At 34.8% G+C, this 27,755-nt stretch overlaps 1 protein-coding gene across 14 annotated transcripts in view; it reads left to right on the plus strand.

Moving 5' to 3' along the window:
- MEF2A (myocyte enhancer factor 2A) overlaps nt 1-27,755 on the plus strand; it is a 181,045-nt gene that overhangs the window by 82,952 nt on the left and 70,338 nt on the right. For 12 of the 14 annotated variants that reach the window (XM_060293905.1, XM_030873134.2, XM_070044859.1 and 9 more), the window contains one exon: nt 13,951-14,154. In XM_060293905.1, the coding sequence (XP_060149888.1) occupies nt 13,951-14,154 (204 nt within the window). Of the gene's footprint in view, nt 1-13,950; nt 14,155-19,936; nt 20,069-27,755 lie in introns of those variants that run through there. The other 2 variants (XM_060293904.1, XM_060293903.1) reach the window with 2 other exon arrangements.

Raw genomic sequence — 27,755 nt, forward strand, 5'->3', positions numbered from 1 at the left:
CCAGTAATACAGATATAATTGGAGACAAAACTCAACTGAGCAGCTGGTAAAGAAGTTAGTGGAAGTGATTAGGGTTGCTGATAGACCAAACTGAAGAGGTCCCCTTGTTTCAGCTCATGAAGATTCCTTAGCTAAAGTGTTAAGGCTCACACAGTATGATTCGTTACGAAGGTTGATAAAATAGTGAAGACTGATAAAATAATCATACCATCATTCCAAAGGAATGATTCTAGCAAGATTGCAAGTAAATTTCCCTTCACAAGTCTGAGGATTGTGACATGTAGAGGGGGCATGGGGACCTGTTTCATGACCATGTGCAGCATAAATGTAAAATAGGATTTATTGGGGAATAACGTACAAGCAGAGGAGCACCTAAGATCCCTTCAGCTCTCGGTATCCCATACAGAGTCATGTTTAAATTGAGCATAGATAGACTAGAACTACTAGTGGAAAGGACTCCACATGTTTAGAGGGAAAGGACAACTAGGAATATGTAAGTGACTGTGTAATGGGAACTTTTTAAGTTAAGGAAATGACCTGGTTAAAAAAATGGGCCTGCCACTATATCTCAGCAACTAGAAATAGCCTATTCCTGTGTTGAATTTACCTGCTAAGTCAGCTTGCCAAGCTGCCAAATGGGACAAGGGTATCTGAATTTCTCCTCAGATGATTTTGGCAAAAAAAAGTGCAGAAAAGATAAAAAAGAGGTAGTTGGGTAGTTTATTTTTAAGGTTAGATTAGGAACAATTTGTCATAAACTAAAAGGGTATCTTAATTTTACTGATTTTGGAATTTGTGGATTCTGAGTTAAAAGTTTCATTATTCTTGCATTAAAGAGAAAAAATCGTTCCCATGCAGAAGAGATGTCATTTATTTCATCCACATTTGAATACCTACTTTATCTGAGATACTGCTAGGCACTGGGAACTCATTAAATACATTTAAGTATATTGCAAATAGAAGTAAGCTTAGGTAATAGGAGTGTTTATGGAAGAAACCACCAACCTCTGATGGTGGGGTAGTTCAGGGAGCAGTTACTGAAGGAGGTAATACCAAATAGAGTTTTGAATTACTAGAGTTTTTGAGCTAGTAAGTTAAATAACACACTTAAAGTCATTGGAACATCACGTGTTCTTTTGTAGAACATTATGTTTGTGAAATTCATCATTGTTGTTGCATGGAGATGTATTTTATACATATTCATTGATGTATAATATTCCATTGTGTGACTAGAACACAGTGTATATATTTATTCTCTTGTAAATAGGCTTTTGGATTTTAGATCTACTCTTCATTTGGAATTTGTTTTTGTGTGTGGTTTGAGGTGTAGGGGTCAAAATTTGATATTTTTCAGATGGATTTTCAGTTGACCCAGTGCAATTTATTGCAAAAACCATACCAAGAAAGCAGAAAAGAACACATGCTCTTCATAAAAAACTCAACAACAGGCATAATTAATCTATGATGCTAGATGTTAGGTTAATGATCTTCCTTGGGACAAGGTGATAATGACTTGGAGACAGGACAAAAGAGTGTTTCTGGGTGGTGCACCTGTGTATACTAGATTTAAGGCCATATTCTTTTCTTTGAAAATTCACTGAGCCACACACTCAGGATTTGTGAGCTTTCCTTTATGTTATGCTTTAGTACAAAGTTTACATTTTAAAAAGAACTAGACCAAGAAGGAAAAACACACAGTTTCATCAGAAGCTTCTAAGTGGAAGTGAAGTCTTTCATCCCTCTAAAGTTTTGGCATCTTCAGTCCTTTTTGCTTCAGCAGCTTTCTCATGTCTTAGAACAGGTATTTGGTGTATTTCACTCTCTTTGTAGTTGATCTCAGTGGGTTCTTTGGTCTTCCATCAGTCACTCCATTTTACTTAGAGACAGACATCCTCTTATACTTTAAATAAAAAATGAAATAGACTTAAATTATTTTAAGGCAGAATACAGAGAACAAACAGTACCTCAGACACTGTTACTTTCATTATCCAGAAGTAGTGTATGTCAATTCCGACGTATTTGCTGCAGATATCTTTCCTTGTAAAAGAAAAAAATTTAAAATTTACTGTCCTCTATAATTTTTCCTAGTCTCATTCCTCTTTGCTTCCCCAAAGTAACCCCCATCATGGATTTAATTTGTATTTTCTTTATTACTTAAGCACATATTACTGAATATTGTTTCAACATGGTTTAAAAATTTTACATAATAGCATTATTATCTGCACATGCTTTTTCACTAAATGTAGTGTTTTGGAGAGTTGTCTGTGTAATTCATTTAGTACAACTAGTTCGTAGGAAAGAATATGCCTCAATTCATTTATCAGTACTTCTATCAAAGAACATTTAGGTTGTTTCCAGTTTTTTAGAAATTTTGCTGCGTATGTTATGTTAGAAATGATGCTAAAGCTACATCTGTGGACATGTCTCTGTGATAAATATCTAGAGGAGTTGCTGGGTTGAGTATGTCTGTCATAGCTTTACTGTGTGGTTTTCAAGTTGCTCTCCAAAGTGGTTGTACCAGATACACTACAGTAATTTATGAAAAATTCTTTTTCCTATACACTTTGCCTTTCTCTCTCACTTTATTTTTTCATTTTTTTAAATATATTTTTTGGTCCAATGAAGGTGAAATGTTACCTGTTTTTGTGATTTGCCCATTTTTTGCTGGATTGTTGATTTTTTTCTTAAAAGTTATTTATATATTTTAGATATTAATTATGTATGTACTTAATCTGTTTCAGATACTATCTTTCAGTCTTTACCAAAACACTTTATAAACACTTTAATGATAGAACTTATTACAGTGTTTTATAGTAGTTTATATTGCCTTTACCAATAGATTGTGAACACTTTAAAATGTGTTAAGACTTGCTTAATTTCCTAAATCATGATCAAGTTTTGGTAAATGTTCCAAGTGGACTTGAGATAAATGTGTATTCTTTTAATTGTTGGATGCAGGATTCTACATATGTCTATTCAGTCTTATTTTGTGTTCACATTATCTGTATTCTTTGTGGGTTTTTTTATGTATTTGGTTTTGGCTCATTGAGACCTGTCAGTAATTGCACTTACCACAATGATGGATTTGTCAATTTCTCTCTGTATTTTATTAGCTTAATACATATTGTTTTATATATTTGGGGAATATTTCATTAGGCTCATACATATTTAGAATTGTTATATCTTCTTGGTGAATTTTTTAATACATATTGACTTTTTCTGTCCTCAGGAAGGCATGTCTGTCTTAAATCTACTTAAATCTACTGTCTCACATTAATATAGCTACATCTTTCTTTTGGCTAGTATTTTCTTGATAGGTCTAGTTCTCTACATTTACATTCAACCTATGTCTTTATGCTTTAGGTATATCTTTTGTAAATAGTATATGGCTGGATTTTGTTTTTTATCTAGTCTGATAATATATCTTGACTCTCCATTTTACGTGGATCTTATTCTTTGTCATCCTTTGTATATATATTTGGACTGGTTTATATCATCTTAGTTGATTATTTCAATTTACTGTGAGAACCTGATAAATAGAGGTCCTGGAGGTAAAACTCACAAAAGTGTAGGTATGCCCTCCCAAGACTGGGTCCCCCTAGAGTTCTTAAGTTTTATACTTGTCCACAGTGATCCTCCAGCAACTCATCAATTACAGTTAAGATTTTCCTACCCCTGTACTGGTTCCTCTGGAGGTTTCTGCTCATGGCTCTGGTAATTTATGATTTGTAGTATCTGCCTGTCTGTCTCCAGTTTGGGAGGTAGAAGTTGCCCTGGGACCTCAACTCTCTGAGGGATCTAAGAAGAGTTGTTGATTTTTCAGTTTGTTCAGCTTTTTACTTGTTATTAGGACAGAGTGGTGACTTCCATGAGTGTTAAGTGCTGGAGCAGAAACTCAAAGTCTCTCCTGGACTTTTAAATTCAACAATGAAATAAAGTATGTCTAAATATATATGATGTGAAAATCTTTACAGGTACTTGGGATTTAAAACATAGAAGGTCTTTTAGAGATGGTACAGTTCAACCTTCTTGAATTCAGAGAATTATATTAGTCCCAGATTTTACCCCAAATCAGGAAAGCTGGTTAGGTTAAAACCAAATGTGTCTCAGTTTATAGAGGCACTGAATTTTGTAGTCTAGCCCTTTAGTCCTATTCTTTTTCTTTATAGTTATTACAGTACTGGAGTAAAACAACAATTTAAAAATAAAATTTATGGGACTACCCTGGTGGTCCAGTGGTTAAGAATCCGCCTTCTAATGCAGGGCACGCGGGTTTGATCCCTGGTCGGGGAACTAAGATCCCACCTGCGGCAGGGCAACTAAGCCTGCACGCTCTAGAGCGTGCATGCTACAACTAGAGAGCCGGCGTGCCACAACTAAGACCCGATGCAGCCAAATAAATAAACATTAAAAAAATTTTTTTAATAAAGATAAAATTTATGTTTATTTTGCCTGATACTGAAATAACTTTATTAATACTGATATTTTTAAAATTTCATAATATTTAAAATAAAATGAAATTAAATGTTTAATATGTTTCAAGTAAAAAAATTTTTAAGCCTGTTGCAAAACAAAGATTCAAATTTATAGGAGGAATTCTTAGTAATTAAAGGAATGGTGGCTGCATTAATCCTGACTCTTCCAACATAATTTCTTCAAAAATAGATACAGAAAAACAAGAACAAATAAAACCTACAATCTTGGCACAACTAGAAGGCAAAGCATATCTAAATTTTACATTACCTCCAAGTAGAAAATTATTACCAAGTCACAGTGTGCTGTTTCTTGAACTTCTACTGTAAGTCTTTGAGGTGAGCAAGCATACATCAGGAAAAAGTATGTGGGAAAGGAGAAGAGGAAACCTTGTAGCTATCTTAAGATTGATTTGAAATCACTACCAAAAAGAGGAATTCTACCCTAAGTCCAAAAATTCTGAAAAATACTATTTGTAGGTCAGAAGAGACCACAGGTAAAGAAAGAACTTAAATGTATGTAGTGTTCAAGGAAGTATTATATATAGTCTTGAAAAGGTAACTATTGGAGGGAGAAGAGGGTAAAAAGGAAGGCAGAGGTACTCTTTGGAGAATGCTAGTTGAATGGAAATGAATATGTGGATATATACAAATGGATATATGTATGTATCCTTCAAGACAAAAGAATATGCAAATATATATAAATATATATATATATATTTATTTATCAAAGGGCACAAAGGTCTTCTCCCCACTGCCAGTAACCCCCCCTCAAAGCCTTCCATTAAAGGGACCATACTTAACTCCTTTAGAAGGAGAGGTGATCTTGAACTAAGAATATTTTAAACCACTCCCCACTGTTTGTTCTTTCCATAGAAATACAGTGATGCAAGCAGTATTCTCCTATATATACTATTATAAAGAAGAAAACAAAATGATATTTACTACTATTTGGGTGATAAGATTGTTCCCCCAACAATGAAAAAATGGGAAAAAATTGCTATATGACTTTCCAACCTGCAATAAATTTCCTTAAACAAGTATTTAGGAATGTTACAGACAAAAAAATCATGATTCAGAATTTTGAAATACTAAGAATGGAAGTGGATTTTTTTTTTAAAGCATGGATGAAACAGAAAGTGATTGAACTCCAGAAAAAAAAGATAAAGTCATATCAAAACAAAGACTAAATTACAAAGTGACCAAGGAATAATAGATTCAAATGAAACCTTAATAGTGATTGAAGGAAGGCAGGGAAACAACTAAATGAATGAAAATGAGATAAGTAATTTCAAAGGGTTTGAGAGAAGTGGTTGAAAAGGTAGATAGATAAAGAAGATCAAACTTATGTATAATTGCAGTCCCTGAAGAAGAAAAACAAAACCATAGAACTAATATTTAAACTATAATTAAAGTTTTCATAAATAAGAGAGAAAGTAAGATGCCAAGGATTAGGTGGACCTGCAGAGATCAACTCTGATACATATCCTACTGAAACTATTGGATTTTAAGATAAAAAAAAATCAGGGCTTCTAGGTATAAAACAACAACAAATTTATAAGTGCAGAGAATTAGACTGGCATCGAATTTTGCAAAATCGAGATAATAAAGCACAAGGCAACAGGAGAGCAGCATTTTCAAAAAATGCAGGGAAAAAAGTCTGAAGCAAAGATTTCATTTGCAGTCAAGCTGTATTCAAATACAAAGATTATAAAAGCAAGTTTTAAACATACTAGAGCTCAGGGAATTCTGTACTTATGAGCTGTTAGTGTACAATCTAGTAGAGGATAAGCTTCATACAACTGAGAGATGTCTGAGGAAATAAACAAAAAAATACATGATCAACATTTAACATACTTAACTATAGATTTTAGCCTAAAGCAACAGTGGGGGCAGGGGTGGAAGAATAATGTGTTATATATTATTTATTATGTGTTACTTTATTGTGATAAAATAGAAATAAGGCAACTGAGACATGGTAAGAAAGGAGAGGGAAAGAGGAAAGTAGAATAAGCACACTGGTTATTGTTTAGGCAATAGGTGGGAGTTAAAGAATATCATTAAGATTTGACACATCAAATAGTGAAAGATTAAACATGAAAACAGGAGACCAAGGGCATTTTTAAAAGCTGTAACTACAAAGGTAACCACTAGAACAAAAATGCTAATCTTTGTTAAATTTTTTTAAAATAAAGGAGCAAAGAAAACACCTCATTTAGAGAGAGGGGAAAAAAAAGGAAATATACATAATATGTATAAGCATTAAATATTTATTAAAGTATTAAAATGACAGTGAAATCTCTAAGCATTATCAGTCATATCAATAAATGTGAATGGGACTGTTTATTAAAAGAAAAAACATTTCCAGTTTAGTTCACAAGCTCCAAATATAGGCAAAAAGAGACACACCTAAAATGGAATAATCAGAAAGACTAAAAGTAAAGGTATGGGAAAAGGTATACCAGACAAATGAAAACAATGAGAAAACAGGTTATAATCCTGATACTAGATGATGTAGGATTGTAGACAGAAAAGCATTAAATGGGGCAAAGAAAGATACTTTTTAGTGCTGAAAGCTGTAATTCACCTTGAAGATGTAAGAATTAGGAATAATGGTATACTAAATACTACCTTTATCAAGCAGAAACTGAAAGAGATACAAAGAAACATAAATGGAAGCAAACTAGTAATAAGATACTTAAACATAGTAGTCTTAGTATGAAATAGATCAAATGGACAAAAAATAACTGATGATCTAAACCAGATCTAAACAGCATAATCAATAAAATTGACTTTAAGTGATATGTTGAACACTACACTTAGAAAATAGAGTATATAAGGGTACAAAGAGCATTCACCAAAATTGATCATATGTTACCTAACCAAAGAAACACCAGTAAATTCAATAAAGGAGAATATTACAAACATATGCCGATTACCATGTAGTAAAACCAGAAATTAATTTTGTTTAATGGTTTTTTTGAAAGCTAATTCTACATAAGAATTTCTTTTTTGAAAAGTTTGATGCCAGTCTAACAACTTCTGGGTAAAAAGGGAAATATATAACTAAAATAACATAATTTCTAAAAATAAGAAAATAGTACACATCCATATTTATGGAATATATTTAATGTAGGAATCAGAAGAAAATTCATAGCCCTAAATACTGTTATTAATGAAAGTATAGTAAGGCTGTGAAGAAGTAGGCAGTCCTGTGCATTGCAGATGGGAATACAGATTGGTATAGCAATTTGAGGGGACGGTATTTGACGATATCTTACCAAAATTATGTATGCATTTATCTCTTGACCCAGTCCTTCAGAGTATCGATAAGAGAACTGTCTTTTGTTTCTAGATGGTAGGTTTGTTTTTCATAGTGTGGCTTAGCAATTTGAAAACTACTTAAAGTGTAATCTAAGAATGAGCAAATAAGTAAGTGTATTGTGGATAATGGGAGCTGGGTTTCTTACTGTCAGAGAAGGGAGTTAGAGCTATGGAAAGGGAGAAGCCTGTGGTAAACCCTATGACGTAGAATTGGAATTGGAAGTACCATGGATTTTAATATATTTTGATAAAAATAGAAACAGATATTGAAGTGTGTTTGTGTATGTGTGTACGTATACATATCTACTAGTTCTGTCTGTTGAGAGGGCCCAGAAACAGTGACACCCGAGTAACTTAGCCTCCATATCTTAGTTTCTAAATACAGTTCTCTACCAAAGGAATCAGAGCTTCCTGGTGAAATGGCTGATTCTAGGACTGGGTCAGGGAAAGAACAGGAAGAGCCTGGAACATTTGACTGTGCCAGGAAGTTCAAAGAATACTGGGAGCATGTCAAATGGACACAGGAACCCAACATAGAGGATCTCTCACTGCTGAAATAAAAGACAGTTTGAACATCAGAATGAGTAAAGATACGAATGAATTATAACCCATAGAATAAAATAAGAATCCATGAGTTGTTGCTGACATAAATGAATGAATGAATGAAGGGAAAGGAAAACTCTCACAGTAAAATGCCAGTTAGTAAATGTAGATAGAAAATGTAATGGAATTAGAAAATTCCCATTTGACAACCATTATGGTAATAATTTTTCAGGCAGTATTCATCAGTGTATGCAAAAATCAGTTTGTTAAAGTTTGATGAGAAAACAGAATATTTTCATAGAGATCTTCACAATATACTTACTAATTATAGGGGGAAAATAGTAGCTTTGCTGGGGGGGAAAAACTGGCAGACACTACCTTAATCAAGCTAACAATACTATTTAGGGGGTAAATAGATATGTGGATTTTCATGGGATGTATTGAGGACACATTGCTTCTAAACTATTCCTGTCCAAAATGTACAATCTGAATATAATCAGAAAGAAACAAGACAAAGCCAAATTGAGATACATACCACAATGTAAATGACCTGTATTCTGCAAAAGTGCCAAGATCCTGAAAAACAAAGACTGAGAAAGTGTTTCAAATTAAACAGGATGCAGTTAAATGCACCATATGATCCTGGATTGGATTCTGTGCTAGAAGGAGAAAAAAAAGCAAACCATTTTTTTTCCCCTATGAAGGAAATTAGTGGGAAAATTGAGAAATTTGAATAAGGTTTATATATTAGATAATAGTGCTGTATCTCCATGTTGGTTTTTTATTTTGATAATTATATTTGTCCTTGTTTTTAAGACAGTATTTAGGGGCAAAGGGACCTTATAACCTGCAGCTTAGTCCAGAGGGTTCAGAGAAAAACTTACGTGTGTTTAGAGAATGAGAATGTGGTAAAATGTTAACAGGTAATTTGGTAGAAGGATATTTGAAAGTTTTGTACTACTTTTTTTTTAAACACCTTTATTAGAGTTTGCTTTACAATGGTGTGTTAGTTACTGCTTTATAACAAAGTGAATCAGCTCTACATATACATGTATCCCCATATCTCCTCCCTTGTACTACTTTTTGAAACTTCTCTGTATGTTTGAAATTATTTCAAAATATAAAAGGATGACAAATTTATAAGAATACAAAGTTAATTTTATATTACTATTGTTATAAATTGTTAGCAATAAACCAGAGTAAAAATAGACTTAAGCACTTATAGATAAAATAAAAAGATTTAATTTATGAAGCTTGAAAGTAAAATACTAAGATTGTAGTTTTCACTGTTATGTCTTTGGCTTCACTGTTGAAACGTAAGTGTATTTTGTGCAAATCTTTCTAGTTACTGAAAAAACTCTTTTTGATCTTACTCTAGTTGGAGTAAGCTGGAGGAATGGAGGAGAGGAGGTTGTTATAAGCTAGGTCTCCTCCACTAACTCCATCCTTCAACTCCTTCTAATAGATAACTTCAGAGAAATATTTTGTATAAGTATTTTTGGAAAGGACAACAGGGTTTGTCCTAATTTTACTGTTAGTGAACTTAAGTTTTTGTTTTAGAGAATTTTCTTCAGGCATGCTTATTAGCTATTCTGAAGCAGTATTACCTGTCTCATGTCTTGTTCATATCTCACTTATTTTGAAAGTCTTTGACTAGAGTAGGAATTATTCTTGCAATAAATGCTTTCCTTTGCTGATTGTCATTTTCTCCAGTTACTAGGAGTAAGGTAAAACGTTTTCTAACTGCACCTTTGCTGAATTCAAATTTTTAATGCAGCAAGTACATCTGGGTGCATCTCAAAATATAAATGATTTTGATTTCATTGTTTTAAAATAGTGTGTTTTAATAGTGGTATTCTCATATTCACTATATTCTTACAGTGGTATAATAACTGCCAAGATTTTGAAGAACAGTAATACAATCAGTTTATAAAAATTTAAAACTTTTAAATGACAGATATGTAAACAAAGGTAATATATAATTGAGAAATTTGGAAAAGTATAAAACATGGTTAATATACCTGTACAAGGAGCTCTCAGACAAGTAATAAACAATTTATAAAATAAGAAAATGATCAAAATATGGGCAGCTTAGAAGAAGCAAATCTCAAATGGCAACAAATATAAAAAAGAGATGTTTAATCACTGCTAGTTAGGAAAATTCATATTACAGAAACAAGATTTTTATTTTGCACCTAGCAAAAGAGTAGTAACATTTATATGAAAAAATTATGAAATTATTCAAAAGAGTACCTTAGAACTATACCATTTGACTGAGACATATCCACAAGGTGTAGTTAAATGAGTAAAACAAAATAAAAGTGACAAGAGTTCCAGTTTTGTAAAATGCTGACAAGATCTCTCGTATGTGTATACATCTAAATGTGTATATGATTATATGGTCTTATACAAAAGTGTGGAATGAAAAATACTAAGTTGAAAATGTGTGTTAAGAGGTTTATGTTGGTGCAAGGGAAAATAGGGAGGCAAGCAAAACACATTATATTCCATAGATGCATTCATATAAAGTCATATATTTGTGTATTTATATTGTAAGGACTTGTTTAAAAGATTAAATAAAGATGAGAGATTTAGTTTTAAAAGGAGAGGGAAGGAACCATTAGAAAGATATGGTGTGAAAGTGTTCCACAGAGAGGGAAGATAGCAAAGTTCCTAAGGTGGAAAGTAGTTTCTGGTTAAGGAAAACACATGCACATGTATACACACGCACACGCCAGTGCAGCATGATGGGTGTAAGAGAGAGTGATGAGAAATAAGGTCACATAGTTTGAGGCCAGATCATTTATTCTGTTTCCTTAATGAGTTTGGTTATTACTTTCAGTGCAGTGAAAAACTCTAAACTCCTACTTACACATTTTGATTTATGTTTCAAATATATCACTCTGTCAGGTGTGTGGCAAATATACTGTGGGGTACAATAGGTAAAGCAGGAAATCTAATAAGAAGCAGCAGCATAGCACAGGGAGATCAGCTCGGTGCTTTGTGACCACCTGGGTGGGTGGGATAGGGAGGGTGGGAGGGAGGGAGACGCAAGAGGGAGGAGATATGGGAACATATGTATATGTATAACTGATTCATTTTGTTATAAAGCAGAAACTAACACATCATTGTAAAGCAATTATAATCCAATAAAGATGTAAAAAAAATAATAAGGTGATTATATAAATAATACACATGAGAGATTATGTAACTTAACCTAGGGCGATATAGTGGTGTAGATAGAAGTGGATAGATTTGGGATATGTTTTAGAGGTGGAGCTAAAACAATTTGCTGAAGGATTGGTAGGGTAGATTATTGTGATAAGAGGGATCAAGGATAACTCTTAGATATTATTTGGTTTTGTTTGAATGGATGACGATTCCATTTGCTGAAATGAAGAAGACTGTGGAAAGAGCATATTTGTTGCTTTTAAAATCATGAGGCTGGCTGCAATTACCTAGCAAGGACTGTGGGGGTAAAGAGGAGAAGGGAGCCCAAGTCTAAAGCTCACAGGCACTTCAGTGGGTAGAGGCTGAGCAGAGGAAGAGGATATAACTCTAAAAGCTGAGAGGAAGCAGTCACTGAAGTAGGAGGAACACCAGGGCAGTGTTGTGCCGTAAACAACTGGAAAAGAAAATGTTTGAAGAGTGAGAATATGGTCAGCTTTGTCAAACGAGATGTATAGTAAGGTAAGAAAAAAAATGACTATTGACTTTAATCACATAAATTGAAGGTCACTGTAATGATATTGACAAGTCTTAGTGGAATCTGGGGACTGGATGTCTGATTGCAGTAAGGTTGAGGAGAGAATAGGTGATGAGAAGTTAGAGCCACCAACTATAGACGTTTCTTTCAAACATTTTTACTCTGAAGTAGAGCAGAAAGAGGGGTGAAGAGAAGGGGTGGTAACTGAAGGGGCAGCGTGGAGTCAAAGGAGATGCTAGAGCATGTTTCTAAGCTTGTGGTCTTTGATAGGAGGGAAACCATGATGAGGGAAGAGAGTGTAGCATATGGAAAGGAATAGGAACAAAGATGTCAATAATGACAGCAGAGAAGGGAGAGTGTGGAAAAGTACAGATGAAACAATTGAATTGATAGATTTGGTGATGGGAAGTGAGATAGTTGCTGCTGATTTCTGTTTTCTCAATGGTTTGAGGCAAGGTTATCAGTGGAGAGTTGATTTGAGGGAGAGAAGGTAGGAAGTATCTGACCTGGAGAATGGGATAATGGGACAAATAAGCCAAGTTACAATGTCAAGCAATGTTAAGTGTTAGTTGAGATTTATGGTCATCAGTTCAGAAACACAAGGGGGATGTGGGTGTGAGTGTGCACGCACACTTAATATTCCCAGTAATTGTCAGCTACTTGCATAAAGATAAAAGGATAATTGGGTAAATGTATGGGGGGTCAATACTTGGTTGGGGCTGTGCTAAGCAAGTATGTTAATGAGAGAAGAGTAGAAGTGAAAAATAGTGATGGCCCATGGAATCTAAAGAGAGAAGAAAGGGCATGAGAATATGTAGATAGTAACAAAGTGGTGAGGTAAATGGATTGGAGGACTTGATGAAGGTTAAAGAATTTCTGGAGAGATAATACAAAATAGGAGAGTTGCATAGAAGGCAAAGTGGAATGCGTGAAATTGAGATTTTGGAGGTGATGTGATTATTGTTTATGGCAGAGTTAAGGTATGGCAGTAGGAGTGCTTGACATGTGGTGGTGGTTGATCATTTTGGAGGTTGGGAGATAAAGGAACTGAGAGGCTAAGGTATTTGCACTAATTTTTTACACAGATGCTGAAGTCACCAGAGATAAGAGCAGGATTAGAATGAGAAGTAGTTATGTGATACTTATCAGTGCATGAGGGAGAGGGAGAGTGACCAGGGGTCACCACAAAGAGTTTTGGGGTGGTATAAATTTCATGGCTTGAGCTTCAGGATATCTGGGGTTTTTAGAGAAGAAGGAAAATTGAGGAGAGAATGGGGAGCAAAAAGGACATATCTTCCAGACCCTTGAGTACAGGAGATGTAGTATTTAAAAACAAACTAATTAGTCTCTATTTGAGAGGGCTTCAGGTGACATGTTTCAGTTAGAGAAAGAAATATTCAAAGAAGAATTTGAGGACATTGGGGAATTTGCTGATCTAGACTGAATTTCAGTGGGTGCAGTAGAAGAGCTTGGGAAGGAGGAGAAGTATAAATTAGATTAGTGGATGTACTTTGTTGTTTAGGGATTAAAGTCTGAGTAATGAATGGATTACTTGAGGTGGGACTTGGTTTTCTAATGCCATTTTAACCTGGATGATAAGGGGCCACTGATCAACTGTTTCCTTCTCTGGTTCTTTGCCCACTGCAGCAGAGTGGCAACCAAGGATAAAGGAAGCCTCCTCAGGAGACTGCTCTATTAGAGCCCTTGGAGGTACAGGATATATGTAGGATTGTAGGCCTTTGGCAAATTGGGGAAGAAGACTCACGTGGAGTATGAAGCTAGGAACCTTTTTCAGCTTTGAAATCAGACTCAGTGTTAAAAGAGACCTCATCTTCAGGTAGCCTGTATTCAAGTACTACTAATAACTTGTAATAAAAATATACTTTTTTTTTTTGGATTGTCTAGGTCACTTTTACAAAGAGAAAGTTTGGATTAATGAAGAAAGCCTATGAACTTAGTGTGCTCTGTGACTGTGAAATAGCACTCATCATTTTCAACAGCTCTAACAAACTGTTTCAGTATGCCAGCACTGATATGGACAAAGTTCTTCTCAAGTATACAGAATATAATGAACCTCATGAAAGCAGAACCAACTCGGATATTGTTGAGGTAACATATATCTAGTAATGCCTGAATTGTAGATAATAATTAAATCTTGATTTAATAACTTTAACTGTCAGGTTGCTTTTTATATTCAAAATATAAATCGGTTATAGATATAGCTTTTCTCTGAATTGTTTCTTAGAAGGGTCTAATTATTGCTATATGATGACCCATTTATATTATAAGCATATCCTAATCATTGAGAAAAAATAAACTAGGCTGTTGTACTATATACATCAGTATAATCTAACATTTCATCTATGATTATTTATTTTGTATGACTTTTTAAATTAATATTATAAGAAACTATCACTTTAGACAGTATGAAGTTATAGTTTTAACATGTCTTAATTATTTCGTTACCTCAGTGACTACCCACAACTTTAAACACTAATGAAATGGAAGGGAATGATGTAAATATTATTTCTATTTTGTTAATAGTACTTTGGTTGTGGGGGGAGGATTGCCTCATTATTTTTTTTAATCTGTTGCCCTTTGGTATCTCTCATAGTTCTACCAACCTAATTAAGTGAAAATAAGAAAAGGAGTTTTATAGAATGATTTCAGTCTATTCAGAAAGTGTTTTAAGACAAAACCTTCAAAAAGGAGAACCAATATACTTTCCCCTTCAACTATTTTCTGTTGCAAAAATCTTATAAAAGATAACTTTCTATGTATATTTCTAATATTTTAAATTAGCATTCTTATTTACTTTTATCTTTTTTGTTTATATTTCGAGGTTTTATTTTTGTTCGAAATGGATTTTTTTTTTCGCTGCTTGAAAAGACATAATGTTTACTTAGTTTTGTAATATTAGAAAACTGTTTCAATAAATTAGAGATTTCCTTGCTTAAAGTACTGAAATCATGGGAAATGATTCAGAACTAGCCATAAAAGAAGAAGTCCAAATTTAGATTTTATTTGAGAAATTGAAATTAAGATAGAGAAATATACTTTATTGTATAGGAATCTGATTTATTTGCCTCCACAGATTATGTTATAGTTCTGAAAATGCATTTTAAATTTCCCCTATATTTTTCTACCTTAACCATTCCTTTTTGGACAGTAATTGATTGATTGTTACTGCAAAAAAAAATTCTGCTACTTTTATTAGAAAAATACTTAATTTTTAGCAATTAATTGTTTGAAATGAAAAGTAAAAGTGTGGTATAATTAGAGCTACAATTCCTCTGTTGCTTGATTTTCCCACCATTTTATTTGAGTGGCTCACTCCAGTGTTTATGAAGCTTTTGACCTTGCTTTTGTTGATCACTTCAGTTAAATTACATGGTTACATCTTTAGCCAAACTCCTTAGCACAGTTGTGTTTTAATCAATTGTAAGTTATTTTATATCATTTAGCTTTTATGGTATATCTTATCACTTATGTGCCATATAAACGGCTTAGTAGACTCCCGGTTATGTATCATAATGCATTTTGAATCGTAATTTTGTAAATTAGGGGATCTTGGTTTGGGTGAGCTTCATAAAGAGACTTTGTAACGGGCTTTCCTTGAAATAGAAGGTATCCCTGGTGTTTAGTTTAAAATGACATTTTAAAAACCTCTGTGTCTTATCAAAAGCTCCACTGCCTTAAGTCAAACAAAAAAATAGAGTTGACTTTAATATTGTCAACAAATAGATATTGAAGCTAGTTTCATTATAGAAGGCAATCACCTCCTTAACCCTAACTACTCTGCTCTTTCATTGCAGCAGTTGTTGTTCTTGGCCCCCGGAAGTTGAGGGTACTTCGCACAGCCTAAAGTTTACTTCCTTAGAGAATATGAAGAATATAGTGTGATTTAATCCTCACAGAATTTTCAGACTACCTCAGTCTTCATCTCTGTTGTGGTCAGCAGTCAAAGTGTAAGAGAGTAAATCCCAAACATTTTTTAGCACTCTCCTATATTATAGTTTGCTTTAGTATGAAGCAAATTGCCATCAATTGCCATTTTGATGTTTTATTTTTTTAATTGAATTTCTTAGATATAAATGAACATGAACCTTACCAGTAGCTCTTTTTGAAGTTCTGAATTATATAAATATAAGACACATTATGTAAATACAAGACAGAAAATATTGGATTATAAGGGATTTAATTTGTTGTGGTAGGATAAAATTATAAGGCTTAATTCACCTTTCTTGTATGTTAATGTCTTACTGAGTTAATCTTCATTATAAGACAGTAGTGGTTACCCTTGTAAGATGGTCTTTATTCCACATGTAAAGGTGATGCAACTACATCCTCACTAGTAGTGCATACATACCTGAGTTCTTTTTATCAGTTGTGGTGATGACTTTATGCTAATGCAGCTACCAAGATTGTTGTGAACCAAACTAAATTAACAGGATAAGAGTAATGACAAATGCTTGTATAAAGCTTCCTATGGGCCACTTTCTAAGTGCTTTACAAATATCTTATTTAAGGATATTTTTAGAATATCATTTTAAGTATTTTTTCCTTTTACATATAGTTTCCTTTCAAACCGTTGTAGTAATTGGAAGCAAACTTGTTGACGTGCATTTGTTCATTTGACAAAAATATTTGAGGAACTTCTGCATGCCAGGGACTCTGCAAAGTGATATTATTTAGAGATTTCTAATTCAAGCCACGAGACTTCTTTTTTTCTCCTACCTACAGTTTTGTAAAACATTGAGATACACTTTTACCAATGGAAGATTTTATATTAAACCTCTAACAAATTGGTTCCGGACTCTTGAGCCATCTCATGATGTACTCATTCGCTGAGTACATCAACAATAAATGGAGGCATGAACAACTATAAGTGATCTACTTTAGAGTGTTTCCTTATGCAATATGACCAACAGTGAAACCAACTGAAAATTTTGTGAACAACTTTCATAAGGCCTCTAACCTGAATTCACCCATTTCCTGTTGCATATATGTTAGTCTTTAAAATTGGCAGGATTTTGCTTTCCCCCAGAACTAAAATATTCTTTGACATAATCTTACATATATTAAAATGGAGTCTTCTGTAGATGTACCAATATTTCTATTCTGCTGGATCCTACACACAGGCCCTTTTGGGATGTACTGTGGAGAGAAGAGGGATGGGTGCCCTGTATTGTTAACCACATCTGCATAGTCCATGGCATAAGGATGCACATGTTTTTGCCTGTGGAATTAGATCTAATATGTTTTCTGGGAGCACTATAGAATAAATATAATATAGTAAAAGTAAAAGTAGTTGGTATTTGAATATTGTGACGATAAACAGAGGAATACATGATGCTCACATTGATCTACAGGTATTTTTAACCACAGGTATTAGAAACACGTCTACAGAGTGGTGTTTTCTATCTTTGCTTTTCCTTGTTTCATATTATTTATATTTTAAAACTAGTCTCTTAAAATTTTAATCAGTTTTAACATTTTAATTGTAGTTGATAAGAATTTTTTCTGTATAGCTTTGTTTTTTTTTAATCAACAGCATTTACATATTTTAAATTGCATTTAGGTATTTTAAATCAAGGTCTGCAATGTCTTGGATGTATATATCTCCTGTGTTGAGAAAGCTAAATACATGAAAATGGAAATTTACACATTGGTAAATTAGGAGATTGTCATTGGGGTAAACTTTGTAAGAGACTTCATAACTGGATTTCTTTGAAAGAGGAGTATCACTGGTGCAGTTAAAATGACATTTTATTTGAAAATATTTGTGTACTGCTTTTCAGGAATATATTCCTTTCAAAAAATGAGGTTTACTACTTTATTCCCTATAGTTCATTAGGAAACATCAAAGATATACATTGTATCTTTTTATGTTGGTAAGCATTGACACAAAGAAAGGTGGCTGATTTTTGTTTGCTTCTACAAAAGGTAGTAATTTAATTGAAATGTACAAAGAAAATGTTATAACCCCCAAATCTTCTTTTCAGTAAATTGATTTAAAAACTTGTGAACTGTATTATGCAATTTTATAAGAACATTAGGTATGTCCTAGAGTATTAGAAACTAGAAATGAAAATCACCAATCTAATTAGTTGCCATTATTCATTCACTTTGAATTTATACTGAATAGAAGCCTAGAACCAATACAAGGGTTCTGCATCAAAATAAAAATTATGCTAAAGGCATGAAGTGAGGACGTTAGCAGCCGCTACACAATAAATGCCTGAGATTACTTTTGTATCTACTTTTCTTTCACTTTGCAATAATATTTGAAATATTAAATATATCTGCTCATAATATATTTAAAATAGCATTATATATTTAAAATAGTGACTTGGTGGCATTGGACATTCAGTAAATAGCTTGTGTGGTGATTCAGATCATTGTGCTGTCATTTAAGGATGTAAATACAGGGGCCATGGCCAGTTATATCTCTTATTAATATCTTGTGAACTGTTCCCAAATAGAGGTATTTTCTTCACCACAGGAGTACTACAGTACTTAAATTATTATTATTTTTTCACTTGCATTATCTCATTTGATCTTCATATCCAAGGTAAGCTTTTTCAGAAGCAGAAATTGAGACTAGGGTTTGACTTGCCCAGAGTCATGTAGCAATTTAGTGGGAAAACTGGGATTAGAACCTTGGTCTTTAACATTACCCCCTCCCTTTGTTCCCCAGTTTACCGAATCCATTGGAGCTCTGGGACATTTCACCATAAATAGATAAGATTTTATACATATACCAGTAATGTATAACATATAGTAAACATGAATAAGTTTTCCTCAATAATGAACAGAAAATTAGTGAAGTAATTGCAACAAGAATAATATACAACATTTATCAAGTACTTATTATGACCTGGTACTCTTCCCAGGGCTTTTATTTATATTATCTTATTATCTTATTATATTATTGAATCCCTCTAATTATCCCCATTTTGTAGTTGAGGAAATTGAGGCACAGTGATAAATGAAGTAAGATGATGATAGTTTGTGTTCTAAAGGAAGAGAAAATCTGCTTTTTTGAGTCTTAATAGTTCTTCCCTGCTTTCAGATTACAAAGGAATTTGGAAATAATATCTCAAAGGAAGATAGGGAATCAATATAAGATGCATCTATCAATTACTAAATAAAAACAGCTGGTAGTAAAAGTGATCATGCCAGGAGTACATTATTTTTAAAATCAATAGTTCTCAAAGTGTGGTGCCTTGAGCAGCAGCATCAGGATCACCAGAGCACTTGTTAGAAATCTAAGTTCTTGGGCCCCACCTCAGACCTACTGAATCAGAAACTTTTGAGATGAGGCCTAAGCAATCTTGTATTAACTTGAAGTAACTTGTCCCAAGTGCAGTGAGACTAAAAGCTTCAAGTTAGCATGCAATGTCTTGGCAGTGGTTATCCAGCTTTTAAAATATTTTTATCCCTAAGACTATCCTCTGAAATAATTTCAAGCAGTGAGCAAGCACAAATTGCAACTTTTAAGACCTTCTAAAGAGCAATTCAAAGTAGTATGCTGATTTGGTGTGAATTGCAAACTAGGGAACACATTTTTAATGGGTGACCTTTCGATTCAATTCTTCATGGGTTATACGTGCTTCTTTGAGTGTATTTAGGGGGTCTGGTGGGGATGGGTGGGGAGATGGACTCCAGTTCCTCAGCTGAGCAAAAAAGAAAGAAATGACTTTTGTCTCCTGAGATCATCTAGTTACAGAATTTGGAGGCATGATTATGTTTAGGTTTTCTGACAGGATTATTATGTCCTCACAGAGCCTTCTTGAGCCAATCAGTTTTTTTCTCCCCATGTTACAGATGAGGAATGGAACAGACAGGGAGTGTTTAAGAGGCTTGCCTAATGTTTTACAGGGCTGCAGTGGAGCGGCAGGGAAAGGGAAAAAATAATGAAACATCTGAAGACAAGACAAAGCTTTCCTCCACCTCCAGCCCCCTGCCCTGCTCTTTTATTCCTAACAGAGCCTGAAGCAGCAGGATGGTGATTCACAGGGTGAGGCACGAAATCCTCATGGCCCTCCTCCTCTTCCCACATGTCCTGCACCATCACCTCACACAGCAATCACCGTAGCTCTTACAATTTCAGTTTTACTCTTTTCATTTTGCTATGTATTTGAATATTATTATTTATCATACAATTATTGGTTTTCATTTATGTGCTTTTTATAAGGAACTATGCATCTCTACGTGTGATTTTTATTTTCTTGAGGTCAGGTTTTTCTCCATCAGAGATTGATGTTGCTGATATATAAACAGGAGTTCATGGGTGAAAAGGGTGATATATATATATATATATATCACTTCATAATATGGCTCACATTTCTGTAATGCATTTCTTGTGATTATTGATGAATACTTTTGTATCCTTTTTATGTCCCTATGTGTCATGGATTGAATGTTTTAGTACTTAGGATGAGATAAATTGTTCTTTTTTTCTCAGGAAGTTCTTTGATACATTGACCAAATTTTTGACCAGTGAGAAAAGGAGGGTACAGAGGATTGGGAGAATGGTCAGAGAAAACTTCCTCTAGAGGTGACACCATCACCTGAGTCCTTTAAAGGATAGGGTTGGAGAGAGAAAAGGGGTTAGAAGAAAGGTGTTATAGGTCAGGGGGGACAGCTTATGTGGAAAGTAGGAAATGAGGTATAGCATACTTATTTTATGGAATTAAAATCAGCTATGAATAGCTGTAGTGTAGTGTGAAGAGTGGAAATAGCTAAAACCTGAGAAGTAAACCAGATTCCGAAGAGACGTATAATACCTTTGACTTTCTCCTGAAGGTTTAGGTGCCTACTGAAAGAGCCTAATAGAATACCTGCCTGTGGTTTTACTGACTCTCTTGCACTTCCCAAGCTGTAAATTCTGTTAGAATTGCATTGTAATTTTTTTGACAGGGGCTGAAGAGAAGTGAAGAGAAAAGGGTAAAAGTATTGAATGTAATGCATTATTTCTTCATTTTTTAATTTATTGAACTGATATTTATCATATATATGAGGCATTGTACTGGACACTGGGAATATGGTGGTAACTGGCCATATTTCTTCTGTTTTTCTAACAGGATTATGTGTGGCTATTTTATTATCTTACTTCAGAAGTCCCTTTGTTGGATACACTTCAGTATGGATTCAAGGCACTTAGAATCCAAAGATTTTGATGTTTACCACCAAATATTAACCATTCAGCATATAAATATTATATTAGTATTAGAGCTGGAAGCTCATTTAGAGCAAAAGCTGTAGAGTACTCACTGTATTTAACAATGTTATGGGTATGCCTGAAAAGTGAGATATATCTGTAGTCTAAGTTGTATTTCAGTTCTCTTATATAAAGGTAGCTAAGGCAGACATGCAGTATACATGCAGTATGCATATATGTGCAGTATGCATATAGAAAAATATAAACCAATATTCATATCATACACAAAATTTCTGTGGAATAGAGAGTTTGCATAGGGGAATAATAAAGGTAAGGAAGAAACAGATTGGGTATAGTTGATGGAATGCCTTGAATACCAGGCTGTAACATTTGATATTTGTCCTATGGGCATTGGGCAGCTGTTAGAAGTGTTTAAAAGTTTAGGCAGTCAAATAGTTGTTGTAAGAATACTCATCTGGCAGCAGATAATTAACATTTTAGAAGAAGTTTATAGTTTTAAAAATAGACTGTTACCTCACCTCTTAATTATGGTAGCTTTTTAGTAATGTTGCGATTTGTATGATGATGAATGCTATTCCAGTTGGTTTGAATGGGGAAGAGGGATTAAAGTGGGGATTTAGGCTGTGTTCTAAAGTGTGTAATGTATTCACACATGACACTTTTTCTTAATTGAGCTATAAAAATTTTGAGTACACCGTTTGTAGAAAAGGAAGTGTTTAGAATTTGACCATAATGTGAATATGGTCAAATATTATTTTATAAATAATCTGTACAATGTGATCTCCTTTAATACAGCAATTTAAAGTATTTGTACTTAAAATCACTTCATTATTATTATGCAAAAATGACAGAATGACCAAAATTATTGTGAAAAGGAGTTTGTGTTATGAAGAGGTTTGGAAACCTTGATCTAGTTCTGTACTTTATTTATTTTTTTGCGGTACGCGGGCCTCTCACTGTTGTGGCCTCTCCCGTTGCGGGGCACAGGCTCTGGATGCGCAGGCTCAGTGGCCATGGCTCACGGGCCTAGCCGCTCCGCGGCATGTGGGATCTCCCCAGACCGGGGCACCGAACCCGTGTCCCCTGCATTGGCAGGCGGACTCTCAACCACTGCGCCACCAGGGAAGCCCAGTTCTGTACTTTATTTAATTGATAAGGAAGCTGGGGTCCAAACAAAGTAAAGAACTTGTCCAAGATCATACCAGTACATAATGACAAAACCAAGACTTAAATAATGTTCTCTTGAAAGTCTTGGGTCTATCTCAGTGGTCCCCAACCTTTTTGGCACCAGGGACCAGTTCTGTGGAAGACAGTTTTTCCACGGGGGCGGGCGTGGGGGATGGTTCAGGCGGTAATGCAAGCAATAGGGAGCAGCAGATGAAGCTTCACTCCCTAGTCTGCTGCTTACCTCCTGCTGTGCAGCCTGGTTCCTAACAGGCTGTGGACTGGGTTGGGGAACGCTGGATCTCTTTGAAAGACTGTAGATCCTTTAACGCAAAGACTTTGAGAAACAGCATTAGTATTCTTCCTGGTGGATTCCCACAGATCCAACACATGGCTTAATAGTGACGTATAAAACTGAACTAAAAGCAGTGTTGCTCACTTCAGTGTTAATTCATTTATGATACTCTTAAAAATCCATCAAACGTTACCCAAAGCTAATAAGGACAAAAACATAAAGTATCTTTAAGTGGAAATAAAGCTCAAGAATGAACAGGATGTGATTTCCTTTGCTCTGTAACACTGGAAACGATGCCTTTGTTTCAGTATCTCTCCATCTTCCACATCTCCTCCCAGTATATATAACTTCCAGCTTTCAGACAGGTAAACAGACTTTAAAAGAAAAAAGTACAAGTGCTTCCGGTGTAGTGCAGTTTATGCATTCCTGAAAATTTTTACAGACTGCAAAACCTATGCAACTTTGTGTTCTGAGCACCAACATAAACTAAAACTAATTAGTAATTGAGAAGATAGTTTGAACTGCTCAGTGAGGCACCTTAGTGAAGCTAGTGATGACAAGAGTTGGTATGATAAATTCACCAAATTAATTACTTGAATGGAAATGCTGGCAGCACTTTAATTAGGATGGAGATAGTGAGTTTTAGGACAGTACAGATGGCAATGTAGCAATGAGCCATGGGGGGAAGGGGGGGTTAACATTAAAGTGGGCATGGGAACCTGCAACAAGGCTGGGAGTACTCCTCTGAAGCCCTCGTTTAAAATTTTCTTATAATACAGGTAAATGTTCCTGCTGTCAGGAGGACATTCTCCTTTCCTCCTGAAGGTTGTGATGCTGTTCCCTCTTTCCTGGCTCCCCTTTCCTAGGAAAAATCACCAATGAACCAAAGTGACTTCTTTATTATACTGACATCATTCTCTGTTTATCAGTTTCATATGAGCTAATTTGCATTCCAAAACATGTTTTATAGTAGAGCAGATTACTGTTTAATCATAGAAGGGTTTTTTCTTCCCTCCCTCCCTCCCTCCCTCCCTTCCTTCCTTCCTTCCTCCCTCCCTCCCTCCCTCCCTCCCTCCTTCGTTCCTTCCCTCCCTCCCTCCCTCCCTTCCTTCTCCCTCCCTCCCTCCCTCCCTTCCGAGATAGTGTTCATCAGCTTATGTTCATCTGAATAAACAGCTGCTATGTAAAAGAAAATTATTCAGAGATGGGAAGTTGTATTATCTTTCTAGTTTCCTTTGCAATATAAAGAAGGTTTTCATAGATTTTATCGGCTTTTGTTTCATATAGTTCGCTTCATTTTTTCTTAACATCTTTATTGGAGTATAATTGCTTTACAATGTTATGTTAGTTTCTGCTGTATAACAAGGTGAATCAGCTGTATGCATACGTATATCCCGTCCCTCTTGCGTCTCCCTTCCACCCTCCTTATCCCACCCCTCTAAGTGGTCCCAAAGCACCGAGCTGATCTCCCTGTGCTATACAGCTGCTTCCCGCTAGCTATCTATTTTACATTTGGTAGTGTATATATATCATTGTTACTCTCTCACTTTGTCCCAGCTTACCCTTCCCCCTCTCCGTGTCCTCAAGTCCATTCTCTATGTCTGTGTCTTTATTCCTCTCCTGCCCCTAGATTCATCAGAACCATTTTTTTTTACATTCCATATATCTGTGTTAGCATACAGTATCTGTTTTTCTCTTTCTGACTTAACTCTGTATGACAGACTCTAGGTCCATCCACCTCACTACAAATAACTCAATTTCGTTTCTTTTTATGGCTTATATTCCATTGTATAGATGTGCCACATCTTCTTTATCCATTCATCTGTCGATGGACAGTTAGATTGCTTCCATGTCCTGGCTGTTGTAAATAGTGCTGCAGTGAACATTGTGGTACATGACCCTTTTTGAATTACAGTTTTCTCAGGGTATATGCCCAGTTGATAATCTTAATATACCTGGATGTAGGACTCAATAAGTACAAATTCCAATGTGATGATTATTCATAATGATAGTAATAAACATTTCCAAAGTTTTTAGTAAGCTGCATGAAGTACTTTCACACTACTTGGTATTTTTATAAATCATTGCCTCAGGTATCTTTCATTATGTGAAATTGAATGCTCAATGAGGCAACTTTGTGTTGCTACCACAGTGGGTATTATAGACATACTTGAGATTAACATTAACATTTTTTGTTCTTTTTATTGAGATATTCACAGACCATAAAATTCACCATTTTAAATTATACAGTTAGTGATTTTTAGAACATTCACAAGTTTGTACAACCATGAATGCTAATTCCAGAATATTTTCATCAGTCCAAAAAGAAACTTGGTATCCATTCATTTCCCAGTTCCCCTTCCCCCTCCTCCCCCATGGTGGCAGCCAGTAATCTACTTCTTGTATCTATGGATTTGCCTGTTCTGGATATTTCATATAAATGGAATTATTTAATATGTGGTCTTTTGTAACTGGTTTCTTTGATTTAGCATAATGTTTTCAAGGTTCATTCATATTGTGGTATGCATTAGTACTTCATTCCATGGTTAAATAATATTTCATTGTATAGATATACCACATTTTGCTTATCCATTCATCAGTTAGGAACATTGGGTTGTTTCACTTCTTGAGTGTTGTGAAAATGTTACTGTGAAACTTGTGTACAAGTTTTTGTATGGACATATTTTCATTTCTCTTGGGTATCTCACCATGAGTGGAATTTGCTGGTAGCTCTTTGTTTCTTTTGGGGGAAGTTGACGGTGGAACTCTGGAAAATGTAGAATTCTTTTCAACATTTAACTTTAAAAAAACAAAAAAAATCAAAAAACAACTTTACGGGTGTCATTAAAAAATACTTGGCTCATCTTTTCCTAAAAATGTTGACTTTTTAAATTTCAGTAACGTTGGACCAGGTTATCTGGACCAATTCTTCAACTGAAGACAACTAAAAACGCTTGATGAGTTGTACAAAAACTTTGTTTTAGCATCAAAGAACTGTTAAGGAATATGCCAGGCCAAAATCTAAGAAAATGTTAGAACCTAAAAGGTAAAGAAGTGTTTAAAGCTCTGGCTACCCTGAATCATTTGCCCATTTGGATAAAACAGTTAAAAAACTAAGCTTCAGGTTTCGGTGGATTCAGAGGCAAGAGGACACTTATTACTTCTAGGTTTCTGAGTCTAATTGATTGCTTCTAATTGATTGCTTGGACATCAAGCTGGGACCTCAGGAAGAGGGAAGCTCACTGCCTTTTCCCTACTTGCAAAGGACTGCCAGGAGAATTCTTTTGTGCTGACCAGATAGGGCAAAGAGGAGAAAAAGAAAAGAAAGAAGGAGAACCTATCTCTGAGAGGTTGTAAAATAAGTTACCAGCATTGTGCAGAATCACAAACCAAAGGAATATAACACAAGAAGTCTGAGAAAAGTAGTACCCCAGTTACCTCGATGAAGCAAATATATATCCTTTTTGAATAAACGCACCTTATTGTAGGTATCAAAAATCTTCAAGTAACCTTTCAAGGCCATTGAGCATCTGTCATACAGAGATGACCAAACATAAAAGAAAACAAGGCACAATAAGCAAGATGCAGCAAGAAATAGCAGAAACTGATACCTAAGTATTTCAGATACTGCTATTATTATACATAGATTATAAGCAATTTCACTTACTATGTTTTAATTTTTTAAAAGCTTGCAAATGTCTGTATGAAACAAGAAATTATAAAACAAGTGATATAGCAGACTTGAAAAGAATGAAATACTCTTGGAAATGAAAAAAATATAATGGCCAAAATTAGAATCTTAGTAGACATTGCAAGTATATTTGACATAGCTGAACAGGAAATTTGTGAACTGAAAGAAGAAATTATCTATAATGCAACACAAAGAGATGAAAAGGTGGAAAATACCAAGAGGTTGAGAGAAAAGGAGGATTGTTTAGAAATTCTAGCCTAAATTTAACTGGCATTCCTGGAGGAAAGAGAATGGGGCAGAGGCAATATTTGAAAAGATAATGACAGAATTTTCCAGGATTAATGAGAGTCTATAGTTCTCAGATTTAAGAAGCCCAACAAATCCCAGGCAGAGTTAAAAACCTTTTAATCTCTACATAGACATATTACAATGAAACTGCAGAAAACAAATGATAGAGAAAAATTTAAACACATTATCTTCAAAGGAGTGCTGACTGATTCTAAACAACAGCAAATGAAACCTGTAGTCAGTGAAATGATATCCTAAATGTGCTGGGGAAAAAGGAGTTGGAATCCAAGTTAGAATTCTATATCCATAAAAAATATCTTCAAAAATGAGGGCAAAACACCAGTGTATCAGCTTTGCAACTAAACCACCTCAGAGTTTTGAAGAAAGGGTCAAAACCAAGTCAAGCCAGACTGCGGTGGTTAAGAAAGCAGTCTTCATGCGAAGATCATATGACCTCTACAAGCTTCACGTGGACAGTGACCCATGTTTGTTTTTGTTCTTTTTTAACCTCTTTATTGGAATATAATTGTTTTACAATGCTGTGTTAGTTTTTGCTCTATAACAAAATGAATCAGCTATATGTATGCATATATCCCCATATCCCCTCCCTCTTGTGCCTCCCGCCTAATTTCCCTATCCCACCCCTCTAGGTGGTCACAAAGCACGGAGCTGACATCCCTGTGCCATGCAGCTGCTTCCCATAGCTATCTGTTTTACATTTGGTAGTGTATATATGTCAGTGCTACTCTCTCACTTCATCCCAGCTTACCCTTACCCCTCCACGTGTCCTCAGGTCCATTCACTACGTCTGCATCTTTATTCCTCCCCTGCCCCTAGATTCATCAGAACCATTTTTTTTTAGATTCCATATTTATGTGTTAGCATATGGTATTTGTTTTTCTCTTTCTGACTTCACTCTGTATAAGAGACGCTGGGTCCATTCATTTCACTACAAATAACTCAATTTCGTTTCATTTTATGGCTGAGTAATATTCCATTGTATAGATGTGCCACATCTTCTTTATGCATTCATTTGTCATTGGACACTTAGCTTGGTTCCATGTCCTGGCTGTTGTAAATAGTGC

Source organism: Globicephala melas, chromosome 2 (assembly GCF_963455315.2).
Source record: "Globicephala melas chromosome 2, mGloMel1.2, whole genome shotgun sequence".
NCBI classification, from domain to species: domain Eukaryota; kingdom Metazoa; phylum Chordata; class Mammalia; order Artiodactyla; family Delphinidae; genus Globicephala; species Globicephala melas.